The sequence below is a fragment of the Phyllobates terribilis genome, unplaced genomic scaffold (genome assembly GCF_046119375.1).
Source record: "Phyllobates terribilis strain yellow unplaced genomic scaffold, ASM4611937v1 Scaffold_3__8_contigs__length_932513732, whole genome shotgun sequence".
Lineage (NCBI taxonomy): Eukaryota > Metazoa > Chordata > Amphibia > Anura > Dendrobatidae > Phyllobates > Phyllobates terribilis.
This window is the reverse complement of record NW_027362763.1, coordinates 68,232,208-68,248,165: the sequence shown is the minus strand read 5'-3', so window position 1 is coordinate 68,248,165 and position 15,958 is coordinate 68,232,208. Positions and strand designations below refer to the sequence as shown.

At 46.3% G+C, this 15,958-nt stretch overlaps 1 protein-coding gene across 1 annotated transcript in view; it reads left to right on the top strand.

Annotated features, from left to right (window-relative positions):
• LOC141258819 (cytochrome P450 2C5-like) overlaps nt 1-15,958 on the top strand; it is a 68,540-nt gene that overhangs the window by 34,573 nt on the left and 18,009 nt on the right. Inside the window, exon 6 of the mRNA XM_073673976.1 lies at nt 12,254-12,430. Within this exon, the coding sequence (XP_073530077.1) occupies nt 12,254-12,430 (177 nt within the window). The remainder of the gene's footprint in view (nt 1-12,253; nt 12,431-15,958) is intronic.

Below are 15,958 nucleotides of genomic sequence, written 5' to 3'. Positions count from 1 at the left end.
CTCGTGTCTACCCCTTATTTGATATTTTTGGGCAGCTTTTGGGCCCATTTGAAGATGTTGCATATGCTTTCTTTTTGTCCCCCCCATTGAATCATATGGCATTCGGAAATATTTGACTAATTAATCGACAAATAAATTCTGCGAATGTCAAAATATTTGGCAAACATTTCCGAACCGAACATTGAATGTTCGCTCATTTCTAATTTGGAATAAGAGAAATCTTTAACCCTGGGGAATCACTTTTTGTTTGCTGATACTTGTATAGTATATATGCAGGCAGCCTGTGTTCTTTGAATGCTGAGAACAGACACTGCACTTCTGGGTTTCTTTCGGTGCACAAGTAGCACCCCAATCCATAAATAGTAAAAGAAAAACTTGGCACTCGTATTCTTCGTGCAAAACAAGTGAATTTTTAATTGTTCAAAGAAATTCCAAAAATAATAAGACGTTTCGGTCAATCAAACCTTCATCAGTCATCTGAAGCTTGGGAGGGTTTTGCCCTTGTAAGGTCGCGATGCCCATCTCGACGACAAGATGTTGTGACCTCTTGTACTTGCATGCGCAAAAATGTCCCAGACCGCACGGTAGGCCAGAACTTTCGGCTCTAATGACGTCAAACACTATTCTTTAACCTTTCGCAACCCTGGGATTTTCCTTTTTTGCATTTTCGTTTTTTGCTCCCCTTGTTCCCAGAGCCATAGCGTTTTTAGTTTTTGGTCAATATGGCCGTGTGAGGGCTTATTTTTTGCGGAACGAGTTGTACTTTTCAAGGCCATTACTAGTTTTACCATATCTTGTATGGAGAAAACGGGAAAAAAATCCAAGTGCGGTGAAATTGCTAAAAAAGAGCAATAGCACAGATGTTTTTTTTTTTTTTTTTTTTACCACGTTCACTGAATGCTAAAACTGACCTGCCATTATGATTCTCCAGGTCATTATGAGTTCGTAGATATCAAAGATGTATAGGTTCTTTTTTATTTAAGTGGTGAAAAAAAATTCCAAAATTTGGTAAAAAAAAAAAAAAAATGGTGCCATTTTCCAAGACCCGTAGCGTCTCCATTTTTCAGGATCTGGGGCCAGGTGAGGGCTTATTTTTTGCACACCAAGCTGAAGTTTTTATTGATACAATTTTGGGGTAGATCCGATGTTTTAATAGCCAGTTATTGCATTTTATTGCAATTTTGCAGAAACAAAAAACATAATTCTGGTGTTTAGAATTTTTTTCTTGTTCCGCCGTTTACCGATCGGATTAATTCTTCTTTTATATTGATAGATCGGGCGATTCTTAATCTGGCGATACCAAATATGTGTATTTGTTTTTTTATTATTATTATTTTATTTTGAATGGGGCAAAAGGTGGGTGATTTAAACTTTTATATTTTTTTAATTTTTTTTATATTTTTAAATATATTTCTTTCTTCACTTTTTGCTTGATTCTATAGTCTCCATAGGAGACTAGAATCAGCAACTGTCCGATTGCCTCTGCTACATACAGGGGACGAGTAGATCCCCTGTGTGCAGCAGAAATGCTCCTGTACTATGAGCGCCGACCACTAGGTGGCGCTCATAGCGACCAGCTCATGACAACTACTGGGATAAGCTGCAGACCCAGGGTTGTCATGACCACCCATCGGTGACCCGCGATCACGTGACAGGGTCGCCGAAGGGCGGGGTAAGTGACGCACTTCCGGAGCGGCAATGTTAAATGCCGCTGTCGGAAATTGACAGTGGCATTTAACTAGTTAACAGCCGCGGCTGTTGCGGGCACATTTCAGCTGTAATAATCAGCTGACATGTGCTCGGTTCGTGCGGGATCAGCGCCGGAGCCCTCACAGATCCGGGGGATTAAAGCCTGTGCGTACTATTACTATTAAAGGGGTTAATGAACCTTAGGATTGCTGCTTCCAATAGGTGGCGAAGAGACAATTTTAACAATAATATAGAAAATCCTCCCTACTAGTGACGCGCCCCTGGGCCTGAGTCGCGCAGCGTTGCGCACGCGGGAGCCTACCCGGAGCCGGATCAGATGGGGGTAGTAGTCTCGTGGCGGTGACCCGGTCCGTGCCCAGGGAGTCAGACTAAGTGGCAGTCTATTAGCAGTAGATGGTGGATGACTACGCCACCCGTTGAATGCAGCTATGGAGCTGCCGCTGAAGGGCAGACCGCTGAGGCCGGTGGAAGGATGGTGCAGCGTGGATGGTATAACCCTCAACGGGAGGGGTATGGCCTCAGGGCAGCCGACGTGGATGATGGGGGTAGCAGGAACCACTCAGAGACGATGCGGTGTAGTTCAGGGTCTTTACTGGTGACAAAGATAGACCCTCCCGGAGTACTTGCTAGCAATCGGGGCCTGGTCAGTCCTTGAGCAGATGGGATCTCCCCTGGCCAGGCGGAGTTGTAGGCCTTCCCAACTAACTGTACTCTTCTGGCTACCTTGCTAGAGGCGGGTAAAAGTAGCCCACGTCCCTGAGTGTACCGTGTGGTGCTCACCCGTATGGCCGGTGACTTGGGGCCTTCTAATGGCTTCCGCTCCACGATGGCGGTGCTGGTCCCACGCGTGTGACCGTGCCTTCGGGTTTCTGGGCCAGAGGACCTGCCATCCCCTGCCGGTCGGTTTCTGCTGCTGGGTAGAGATTAGTCCCCACAGCCTCGGACTCCGGGTCCGGTGATACTTCTCAGTCAGGGCGAGCTCTGCAGCTGCCAGCCCCTGACTCCTTGTAGCACTGTTCCCACAGAGCTCCTGATGTTCTTTTCCTATATCTGCTTCTCTGTCTCTACTTCTTCTCTACTCCCTAACCCTGCCTCAGCCCTAGGTTTATATAGGGGAAGTTCTTCCCCTCCCAGGACTGGGCAGGAGGTGTGGCATGCATAGGATCCCTGACCAAGAGACCTCCCACCTGCTCTCAGACGTAATATCTCTATCACTGTGGCAACCAGACCCCTGGGGTGTCACATTCCCCCCTAGTGAAATTTAGTACTCCGGGACTAAACATATTTTTGGAAAAACATAACAAGGTATAAACAATAATAGTACAATAAGAAAAACATATAAAGATGGTCACGGCGTGTCCGCAACCGGGTGCAGTTTTTGAAGAAAAGCAAGGTGTCCATTTCACCAAAACAGGGAGACGTAACCAGGTAGGGGTCTGTCCTACCCCGAGTCCTTAACAGTCTTTAGTCCGTCCTGGGTTAGGCTCCAACTATGTACACAGGATTCCCGGTAAATCCACCAAAGACTCCTATAAACAACTAGAAACACATAATTATACACAAGCAACAAGAAAAACAGGTAACCACAAATAAAACAATTTATACACTTCAAATCCTCCAACGTGCGGGTAACTGGCCTCTAGTGGCCCTAGTGGACCTACGGAGCTGCCTGTCTAGCCCTGAACTACAGGGTGTAGGAGCTGTCAAGGGTAAACTGGGCAGCTGTCTACTGGCTCCTTGGCTCACTAGGGGTACGGCAGGCTCACTATAAGCAGAGGGTTGATCCTCCTGTTCTGCTTGTGTGGAGTCTTCTGCCTCCTGGACCGGCTGCTCTTCCAGCTCTACCTTTCGCTCCGTAGGTGCTTGGGATGCTGGTTGGAGGAAGGTGAGTACGGGTACCACAACTGCGCCATTGACTTGAGTCCAAGACCGAGGGAAGTCTCCGAGCACAGTACTAACCATGTCTTCCCTTTCCTCTACGGGTCGAGGGTCTTCTTGTTCCTCTTCAGGGTTCCGTAGCTGTTCGGGACACTTTTTCAGGTGATCCCGGGATACAATGGTCGTGGTTTCCCCTCCGTCTTTACTGATGGTACAGACCTTTGGGTTGTCGTGGCTTGAGGGCAGTACGGTGTACGGGTCCTTCTCCCACTGGTCGTCCAACTTGTGGAGCCGTCTTTTTCTCTTCAAGACCTGCTCTCCGGGTACCAGGGGAACAGCGGGAGCATACTGGTTGTAAGTTTTCTCTTGTCTTTCCCTAGCCTGACAGAGACTTCGCTCCACACTCTCCTGTACTCTCCGGTACTGCAGCTGCCTCTCTGTGTCCCAGTCTGCTTCTGGTGAAGTGTCCTCGGGTGTCAGGACTCCCATTTCCAGGTCAACAGGTAACTTACCAGGTCTCGCCCTCATTAGGTAAGCCGGGGTACAGTTGGTGGAACCTACCGGGATGTGGTTGTATAGGTCCACCAGATCGGGCAGCTTCTCAGGCCACAGACTGCGTTCTTCCAGGGGCAACGTTTTCAGAAGATCCATTACCACCTGGTTCATTTTCTCACAAAGTCCATTAGTTTGCGGATGATAGGGTGTTGTCCTTATCTTCCGGCAGCCATACAGAGTGCAGAATTCTTGGAAGACCTCCGCTTCAAAGGCAGGTCCCTGGTCTGTCAACACTTGGTCCGGGTACCCGTGTGGACGGCAGAAATGCTGCTGGAAGGCTCTAGCTGCTGTTCGAGCTGTTAAGTCCTTGACGGGGACGACAACCAAGAACCGGGAGTAGTGATCCACGATGGTTAGTGCGTAGACGTAGCCACTTCTGCTTGGGGTCAGTTTTACATGATCCAAGGCTACCAGTTCCAACGGCTGCCGGGTGACGATGGACTGCAGGGGAGTCTTCTGGCTGGCACGGTCCTTCCTTCTTAGGTTGCACGGGCCACAGTCTCTGCACCACCTCTCGATGGTTCCCCTCATGCCTACCCAGTGAAACCGCTCGCGCAGCAGGAACTCCAGCTTCTTCCATCCGAAGTGTCCAGCCCCGTCGTGGTATGCCTCCATCACCATGGCTGCGTCTCTTCGTGGCACCACTACTTGCCAGATTAGTTCATGCGTCCGGGAGTTAACCATTCTGCGGCACAACTTCCCCTTGTAAAGGAACAGTCGACTCTTCTCAGCCCATAGTTGCTTGGCTTCCTCCGGAGCGTCTGGGTCAAGGCGAGCCTCTGGCCGAGTCAGCATCTCCTTCACCAGTCGGACGGCAGGGTCACTGTCTTGCGTTTCCTCCCAGTTGTAGTGAGGCAAGGGGTTAAACGTAGCGGCTTGCTTACGCTTTACCCGATGGGAATACTGGATAGTCCCATGACGGTGGAACGCGGGGAGTTCAACTTCTTCCAGTCCCTCTGGATCTTCTCCTACGTCCGGTAGGTTTGGCATCCTGGACAGGGCGTCCGCGTTGGTATTGGAGCGTCCTGCCCGGTATTTGATTGTGAACTCGTAGTTGGACAGACGGGCCATCCATCTCTGCTCTAGGGCACTGAGTCTTGCCGTGTCCAGGTGTGTCAACGGGTTGTTATCCGTGTACACGATGAACCGGGAAGAAGCGAGGTAGTGCTTAAAGCGTTCGGTGACTGCCCACACCACTGCCAGGAACTCTAGCTTAAATGAGCTGTAATTCTCAGGGTTTCTCTCGGTAGGTCGCAGTTTTCGGCTGGCGTAAGCGATTACTCGTTCTTTCCCCTGCTGGATCTGGGACAACACGGCTCCTAGCCCGATGTTACTTGCGTCGGTGTAGAGGATAAAGGGCTGGCTGTAATCAGGGTACGCCAGGATTTCATCCCCCGTGAGGGCCATCTTCAGCTGGTGGAAGGACTCTTCTTCTAACTTCTCCCATCTGAAGGGTGGCTTCTGGTTCTTGGCCTTCCGGGACTGGCCTATCAGGAGGTCCTGCATAGGAGCTGCCTTTTTGGTGAAACCGGGGATGAATCTGCGGTAATAGCCTACCAACCCGAGGAACTGCCGCACTTCTTTTACACTGGAGGGACTTGGCCATTCCTTAATTGCGGTGATCTTATCAGGGTCGGGAGCCACTCCGTCAGCGCTCACCACGTGTCCCAGGTACTGCACCTTTGGTTTCAGGAGGTGGCACTTGGAGGGTTTCACCTTTAGGCCGTAGCTTGCCAGAGCTTCGAACACTTCCGCCAGGTGTTTCAGGTGGTCCTCATACGTCTTGGAATATACGATGACATCGTCCAGGTACAACAAGACCGTCTCGAAGTTTCTGTGGCCCAGACAGCACTCCATTAATCGTTGGAACGTTCCTGGTGCGTTGCAGAGCCCGAACGGCATGCAGGTAAATTCGCTAAGTCCCATCGGGGTGGTGAATGCGGTCTTCTCCCGGTCCGCCTCTGCTACAGGAACCTGCCAGTACCCACTAGTGAGATCCAAGGTAGAGAAGAAGTTAGCAGATCTTAAAGCAGCCAAAGACTCCTCTATCCTTGGTAAGGGGTACGCATCCTTGTGTGTGATACGGTTGATTTTCCGGTAATCTACACACATCCTCATGGTGTTGTCTTTCTTTTTGACTAAGACTAGTGGAGCTGCCCAGGGGCTACAGCTATCCCTGATCACCCCAGCCTCCTTCATGTCTCTAAGCATCCCCTTGGCGTGTTGGTAGTGTGCAGGGGGTATGGGTCGATACCTCTCTTTTATGGGAGGATGGTCTCCCGTGGGGATGTGGTGTTCTACCCCCTTGACTCGCCCAAAATCTAACGGGTGTTTACTAAACACTCTCTCGTACACTTGAACCACCCGATAGACTCCCTGTTTCTGGTGTGAGGGAGTGGAGTCAGTACCCAAATGTAGTTGCTGACACCAGTCCTCCATCGTTTTCTTAGAGCCGTTACCTTCCTCCGGGGAAGATGGAGGCAAGGGTTCTACGGACTGTATGGAATCTTGATTGATGGTATACAATTTGGCTAGCGTGGCATACCGGGGCAGGTACACTTCCCTCTTCCCGATATTTATTATGCGAACGGGCACCCTCCCATGGCGTACATTGACCACCCCCCGTGCTGTCAAAATGGTGGGCCTACTGTCTGAGTAAACTGGTTCTACCATTGCCTGGTAATCTCTACCTCTCAGACCAATAGCTGCCCGGCACCAAATCATCATTTCACTTTTTGGGGGCATGGCAATAGGGAAAGGGTCACACATTCGCACGTTACCAATCTCACCACCGGAGAGTTCTAGCTGTTGCCGTCGCATCAGTGCCCGGATCTCTTTCTGGAGCACTCGCTGCTGGCCGGAGCTGGCGTTCTTGGCAACCTGCTGTAAAAGGAAAATCACCTCTGCAAGACAATTTTCAATTACATTAGTTCCTAGAGTTATCTTTGGGTGACTCTCGTGTTTGTCAATGTCTACAATGATCAGTCCCTGTGCCGCCAATTCGACTCTACCGATTTTAATGGTCACCTCTTTAAATCCAATCTGTGGCACGGGCTGACCATTGCTGGCGATGATACTCAAGTCGTCGTCAGGGTAGCGGGTGATATCCGAGTCATTCCAGTACTGCTTGAAGAGCACGTACGGGATGGTGGTGACCTGTGACCCGGTGTCCAGCAGGGCACTCATAGGAATGCCATCCAGTACCACGGGTAAGACTGGACGTCCTCCCACATATTTGTCGCGCCAGTTCGATGGGCCTGGTGATCTTTTTCCTGGGGGTTGGCCCTCTACCCCAGGTTGTGCCAGTTTAAAGGACAGTACCTTGCCATATGTCCGGGTTGATTGCAGCGGCGGCAGATGGGTCGTCCGTCCTCGTTGTATCGGTCGCTGGGTCTTCCTCTGGCCGGTGGGGTCCTCCTTGGTCGACGCCACGGGATGTCCTCCGGTCCGGATGCCAGCTGGATCTTCCCTGGAGTGGAAACCTGTAAAGACTGCACAGTTCGGGTTAGCGCAGCAACGCTTTTAGCTAGCTCTTGGACCTGATGGTGCAGGTCTGGAGCCGGGTCATTGTTCAAAGCCTGCGCATCAGCTCCCACAGGCCCTGCCGACAAGGGCGCCGCCTCCTGGTGGTAAGTGGCAGTGGGGCGTCTGTGGGTCACAACGCCACCGGGTGCTGGTTCTCGAAGCACCCGGATGGCTCTGTCCTTGAACTGTGCAAATCCCAGATGAGGGTCCTGTAAGGCCATTGCCCGCAACTGGGTTCGGTGGGCATTGCAATATAAACCCTCTATAAATTGTTCAGTCAACAGCCTGTCCTCGTCTCCCACGCCGTCAGGGTCGGTCTGCTTAATGGCTCTCAGGGCCTCTTGTAGGTTCAGGGCATAGTCCCTTATACTCTCATGTGCCCGCTGTTTGCACCCGTAGAATCTAAGCTTGATCTCGGCTGAGGTGCGGGTATCAAAGGTGTCCCTCAGCCGGGTTAGTATCCCCGCGACAGTCCTCCCCCCAGGTGGCCAGGACTTTACCTCCCTTTGGGCTGCCCCGGTTAGTTGGGCCACCAGAATGCTCACTTTTTGCTCCTCTGTGAGGGGGTACACCTGGAAGAGGCTATCCAGCTTTTCTCTAAAGTCATGCAGGGTATGGGACTCCCCTGAGTACTGGGGTAGCCAGGCTGCCCCCGGGATATAGGGCATGGTGAAAGGCATGACCGCAACAGCGGTGGCGCTGGCGGGGGTTGAAGCGGTGAAGCTCTCCTCCGTATCCGACATCCTTCTCCCCCCTAGTGGACCGTGGCCTACCTTGCGATGATCCTCTTCCGTAGGCCGCGGCTCCGCAGTGGATCGTCAGGGTTGAGGACCTTCCGTCGCGCTCCTGTGATGTCGGCGTCTGCTGGGCTCCTTCCAGGACCTTACGCAACGTCCGGACGTGAGGCGGGGCTTCAGTTCTCGCGCGCTTTCGGAGTCCACGCCCCTCTTCTTCCCGCGCGGCGTCTTCAAGATGGCGGCCAACAGCGGGAAAACTCCACGGATGGCGGGAAGAAGGCTGAAGATGGCGCCGGATGGCGGGAAAACCTCACAGATGGCGGGAAGAAGGCTGAAGATGGCGCCGGATGGCGGGAAAACTTCACGGATGGTAAGTTTTAAAAGTCTCTTTTTCAGGCACACAGTACCCTGTGGTTGCGGGCACGAAATCCTGCCGACTATGCCAAAAGTTGACGCGCCCCTGGGCCTGAGTCGCGCAGCGTTGCGCACGCGGGAGCCTACCCGGAGCCGGATCAGATGGGGGTAGTAGTCTCGTGGCGGTGACCCGGTCCGTGCCCAGGGAGTCAGACTAAGTGGCAGTCTATTAGCAGTAGATGGTGGATGACTACGCCACCCGTTGAATGCAGCTATGGAGCTGCCGCTGCAGGGCAGACCGCTGAGGCCGGTGGAAGGATGGTGCAGCGTGGATGGTATAACCCCCAACGGGAGGGGTATGGCCTCAGGGCAGCCGACGTGGATGATGGGGGTAGCAGGAACCACTCAGAGACGATGCAGTGTAGTTCAGGGTCTTTACTGGTGACAAAGATAGACCCTCCCGGAGTACTTGCTAGCAATCGGGGCCTGGTCAGTCCTTGAGCAGATGGGATCTCCCCTGGCCAGGCGGAGTTGTAGGCCTTCCCAACTAACTGTACTCTTCTGGCTACCTTGCTAGAGGCGGGTAAAAGTAGCCCACGTCCCTGAGTGTACCGTGTGGTGCTCACCCGTATGGTCGGTGACTTGGGGCCTTCTAATGGCTTCCGCTCCACGATGGCAGTGCTGGTCCCACGCGTGTGACCGTGCCTTCGGGTTTCTGGGCCAGAGGACCTGCCATCCCCTGCCGGTCGGTTTCTGCTGCTGGGTAGAGATTAGTCCCCACAGCCTCGGACTCCGGGTCCGGTGATACTTCTCAGTCAGGGCGAGCTCTGCAGCTGCCAGCCCCTGACTCCTTGTAGCACTGTTCCCACAGAGCTCCTGATGTTCTTTTCCTATATCTGCTTCTCTGTCTCTACTTCTTCTCTACTCCCTAACCCTGCCTCAGCCCTAGGTTTATATAGGGGAAGTTCTTCCCCTCCCAGGACTGGGCAGGAGGTGTGGCATGCATAGGATCCCTGACCAAGAGACCTCCCACCTGCTCTCAGACGTAATATCTCTATCACTGTGGCAACCAGACCCCTGGGGTGTCACACTAGTTTCATTAATTTTAATATCTACATTAAGGAGTTTAGAAATATAACTCCTCTGAGTCTATCTTTGATTAGATTACCCAGAGTCTTTTACGGAGTTAACAATTTATTTTTTTCACTGATACACTACTAAATAGAACAATACTCATTTACATTGGAAACTAAACCTCAGTCTAAGTAATTCTCCCCCAAGATATATGAAATAAATCTTCATTGCTCAAAATTAAGTCCCCAAAAATAACATTTTTAGCCAAATTGAAGTTATAGACATTAACCTAATTATTGTAACTGGTTGAGAGTTTTTTTGCATCTTCAGGACCATACACAGTGAAGCCAAAAGTGTTTTATTTTTCTTTTAAATGTTAAAAAGTCTTAAAGGTGATTCTTTAGAGATGATATTTGCTTAACCTGGAGAATACAAACTATTTGATTCAATATACATATATTGTCCAATAAAATCCCCTCTGACATTTTTCACAAAGCATAAGATTAAAAGAGCAAGAGAAGGCTCATATAAGGGTTGTGGTCGTGTAAGCTTCCTCGTGATGCCTCGAAGCTGACAAATCACAAGGTACAGCACAGCCAATCAGGCCTGTATAAATAATACAGAGATGAGATCAGTGCTTGACAATAGACATAAGGAGAGTAAGCCATAAAACACTGAATAAACATAAGAGATAGTGTGTGACAGCATAGCAGTGATAAACAGCTACCATCAGCAGTACCCACTGCTATATATGTTGAGATCACTTTTACAGTACTTAGAGTATGTACGGCTTTATTTAAATGCCAGAAAAACACAAGTTTTTCCAAATGAAGTCACATCCGGAAAATAGCAGAGGTTGTTCTGCTGAGGAGGCATTGCCAGTGACTTTGATTATGTTCTTGCATCTACTCTCTATACTGTGAACAATGAAAATCCTACCACTTTCATCCACTGCTGAATTTTCCAACCTTGAAGCAGTAAAAAGAAATGATATAAGATGTAACATGTGCACAGCAATGTCATTTTGACAATGCTGTGCACTATGTGAATTTCATGGGGCATTTTTTCAGGCAGGTTTTGGGTGAAATATGCTTGAAAAATACGCTTCTGTTCAGAAGCTGAAATTGGTCCGTGCACTGCAGACCCTGCTCTCACAGTGACACACACGTGTGAATTCAGCCTAAGACTCTGTTGGGTTAAAGTGCTTAAAAAGTTTTTAATAAATTCTTAGGAGACCTCTGAGTGTTGCACATGTATTATCAAGACAATCAGAGGCTTTTTCATACTTCAGATTTAATCAGTGAATCAAATTTTGTTGTAAAATTTTTAATGATGACAAATTTAAATAAAAAAAGATAATTTCTATCAGTAGTTGAATATTTAAAAGTTAAATCAAGAAAAATATATTGTAAAAAAAGAAAAAAAATTATATAAAGTTAAGAAAAAAAAGAAAAATTCTTACTTGACACTCCTCACCCCTACCCGCTCCCCCCAAAAAATAAATAAAAATAAAATAAAATTTCGTCTAATATTTCAAATGAAAAAATGAACACGTTATGGCAGCAATAATTTCCTGACTTGTTTGTTGCCAGTTTAGCTCAATAAATAATAAAATATATACAGTTATATGAAAAAGTTTGGGCACCCCTATTAATCTTAAGCTTAATGTTTTCTAAAAATTGGTGTTTTTGCAACAGCTGTTTCAGTTTGATATATGTAATAACTGTTGGACACAGTAATGTTTCTGCCTTGAAATGAGGTTTATTGTACTAACAGAAAATGTGCAATCTGCATTCAAACAAAATTTGACAGGTGCATAAGTATGGGCACCCCACCAGAAAAGTGACATTAATATTTAGTAGATCCTCCTTTTGCAAAAATAACAGCCTCTAGTCACTTCCTGTAGCTTTTAATGAGTTCCTGGATCCTGGATGAAGGCTTGAAATTTGTACGAATAATAAAGTTTTTTTATTTTTTGGGGCCCAATTGACTATAAACCCATGTATGTGAAAACAGAGGAAAAAAACTGGGTCTGTCCATTCTCCAGGGTCCTCGACAATCTATGACAGCCAGTACACAAGAATTCGTCCAATCTCTTGTAAATATATTAAACTATTAAGGAGTTTTCCCTATGAGGCTACTCATTTCATGGGTTAAAATATAGTACTTTCAGTATCTAGAAAACTCCATATAATTTTTCAATCAGTTGAAATAATGGGTGGACTGATTTGGTCACTAAGAAGGACCTTGGCCAGAAAATGCTCATTTATTTTTTTCAGTTTCTTAACTATAATGCTCGGCACATGAGATGTCTGGGTTCCATGGGTGACAAAAGTTATTTCTCAAACAGTTTCTGTGACATTTTAAACTTTTTTTTGTATATATATTTGATGGAATAATGTGAATTTTTGTATTTACAGCTATACAACAGTTATCCCGCACTGGTTGGGTGGCTGCCAGGGAGTCATAGAAAACTAAACAAAAACCACATTGAGATGCAAAACTTTGTAAGGGAGACATTCACAAGAAAGCAGAGAGAACTGGATGTGAACAATCCGAGAAACCTCATTGATGCCTTCCTTGCAAAGCAACAAGAGGTATGGTATTCTAGTATTTAAAATGTCAGCAAATTTTGACCCTGGAAAATGTTGACCATGCAGAGTAGGGGAGCAGTAAAGGTGCTAAAAGGGTTATTCCCATTTCCAAGATCCTACCCCAATATGTAATAGAAGTAGCAATAATAATAATTTTAACAAATACCTCCAATTAGAAATGTAGTATAGTTCTTTTGATTTGCTATGTCACTTACCCCATGTGCAGGGCATTGCAGTAGCTTATAAATTCATGATGATAACCACTGACAACTATTTGTCACTATATGAGTGGTCATAACCATAGATACATAAGCTACTGAAATGCCCTGCACAAAGGGTAAGCGACAAAGCGAATCCGAAGAACTATACTACATTTCTAATTGGAGATATTTGCTAGCATTATTATTAGACCTGCTACATATTTGGATAGGATCTTGGAGATGGGAATACTGTTTTAGGCAACGTCCCCACCAGCAGTATTTGGACAGTATTTTCTTTTAGTATTTGTACACCAAAACTAGGAGCGAGTGAAAAATGCAGAAGTGGTGACATGTTTCTATTATACTTTTCCTCTAATTGTTCCACTCATGATTTTGGCTTACAAATACTGAGAGAATATACTGACCAAATACTGAAGGTGGGGATTAAATCTTACCGTAGCAAGCACATCTCTGACAAGTGCTCTGGAGAGTGGTTATCATGTCTGACGTGCTCGCCACTCTCTTAATTAAAGGCTCTATAACCCCTGCCATCTCCTTTTGAGTGACGATTATGTGGCATAATTGCTTGAATGTCTGTATAACTGACAAAATCAGTACAAGAAGGTATGTTTAAAGGCACTCTGACTGTTCAAACCAAATTCCGGTTCTCAGTTCTTCATGGTGGAGTTAATCTTTTATATACACCTCCCCATCTTCTTGGTTTCCATCTATCTCCATCCTTCTCTGGCTCTGTGAAGCTTTAGCTGGCAATCAAAGAAGAGGGTTGGAAAGAGGGAACACAACCAAGTGGAAAGGTGTATTTAGATGATCGGCCACGGCATGAAGCACCAAGTGACGGGACTTAGTTTTAACAGTCATTCGGTGCTAACAGGAGTCCTTTTAAGAATCAGGTTTCAAGATACCCTTGCAGGTCACAACTACTGACAGACTGCCTTGACTGATGCACTCCTTTAAAAGTGTTTTTTTCTCTTTATATAATGCTAACTAACTAGTAATATTTCAGCAGTGTTTTTATTATTTTATCGCATCTCAATTACATTGATATATTGTAAAATCTTTCATATGGGCATCCTGTGATTTCCTGTATGACCACCAGTCCAGTACCTGCTCTAATATGTAAGCAGGAAGTCACAATCTGATTTCCTGTTAATTAGCTGATGGCCTAATCACCTATCAAATTCTTTCTGGTGATTCTCAGACACTTCCCTAACTAACACCACCTTACCTGTATCTCTTTGTGCCCCACCATTTATTTAGAATCTGCTGAAGTTTTGTGCTCAGATCCTTTAGTGTATCCTACGATAGGCAGATTGAGGTAGCTCTACCCATTTTTATGCCTTATGATGAACAAGTTTTTCATACTATATGATTATTGAAAGATTGTCATGCTTAGACAACTCATACCTATGTCAATAAAGCTCCAATGATAAGCTAACTGCGATTGTAGTCAATGTGCAAGTTGCAACTTTTCTATTTTATTGGTGTAGGTTGTGGGTCCTACAAAGAGAGTTGATCTTTGTAGCAGCTGTTTACTCTCGCAAACAGTGACAGATCCCACACTCAATATTTGTAATATTTCCAGTCACGTCCGAAAGTGAGAGATGAGCAAACTTGTTCGGAAAACATTTGCCAATCTCAAAGTCGGCATGAACAATGTATATTCGGATTCTTATTTAGATTCACGAGAATTTTCCTCAAAATCTCCGAAATTAGACCAAAGTTCGGTACATGATCGCTTTTCCACTAATGCTTTTGTTATGAGGACTTTGTCTAGGATAGTGGTGCTGTTTGATCCTGTGCCGGGTGCTGAAAGCAGCTCACATCATTGCCCGCTGCTCGCACTAACATCAGAACCAGAAAAGAGAAAGACGACCACTGACGGCTGATATTACTAGCCAGGGAAAGGGGCCATTAGCCTAAAATGTTCCCTGGCTGTTAATAACAGCTCACAGCTATTTGATTAAAATTTACTGGCTAGATTACAGGGGGACCCCGGAAAAAATTGACATAGGCTCCCCCTACAAGATCTAACCAACAAAGGCTAACCAGACCGCTGATATTAATAGCCAGGGAATGGGCCATGGATACAAGCCCCTTCTGAGGCTAATAACATCATCTCTCAGCCAGAAATGGTGCATCAATAAGATGAGCCAAATCTGGTGCTTAGCCACCGCTCTACGCACTTGCCCTGATGCGGTGGCAATGGTAATAAGGATGGGGTTCATGTCAGCCTTGTATTGTCAGCTGACATGAATCCAAGGTTAGTAATGGACAAGCGTCTATAAGACACCCCCATTGCTAACCCCTTAGTCAAATAGTTAAATAAAATACAAACACCCAGAATAAATTCCTTTATTTGAACTAAAAACATAGACTACTTTACTGAATCTACGTTAATCAAAAACCTTTATTCTTACCGTAATGTCCATTCCACTGAAGCCCATGTTTTAAAATAAAATATTAAAGCAACATAATACTCACCTGTCCCCGACATGAAGATAATAATCCATTTGCCCTGCGACAGGTCTAGCTCTACTACATTTAGATAGGAGGATGCATTGTTGCATGATGCACCTCTACAGTCTGCCATTCTGCCGAGATACTGAGGAGCGCATGCCTGCCACCTCATTGACTCGCAGTTCTATCATCAATTTGAGCGGGGTTCATATCATATAAACTCCGTTCACCTCATTGATGTCAGCGAGAGCATGAGAAAGTTCTCACAGCGCATGTGCTGACGTCATTTGCCGGTACCACAAGCATGAAAACTTTTTTGGGGGGTCCCCCATTTTAATAGTCAGTAAAGGCTAAGTAAACAGCTGGGAACTGACATTAAGATCCAATTTTGGGGGTTTTGTGTGAAATGATGTCCAATTTGCCTTTTTTTCTCAGTTTTTTTGTGTTGTCCCAATACACACAAAGGAAATAAACATGTATACTTGCAATAATTTCCTGTGAGAACTACTTAACTTTCTGGAACAATTTCATGGGTGCCAATACTTTTGGCCATCACAGTATGTCCTGAAAGGCATGGTAAATTTGGATGTCTAAAATATATATTATGTATATTTTAGACATTCATAATTACTATGCCTTTTAGTATAGTATATATACTGTACACATGGTAAATATATAGTGTATGTATATATACAGTATACTATAGTTTATATTTACAGTCATGGTCAAAAGTGTTTTGGCACCATTGAAATTGTTCCATAAAATAGAGTGTGTGTGTGTATATGTATATATATATATATATATATATATATATATATATATATATATATTTATACATACTTATTAATTATTT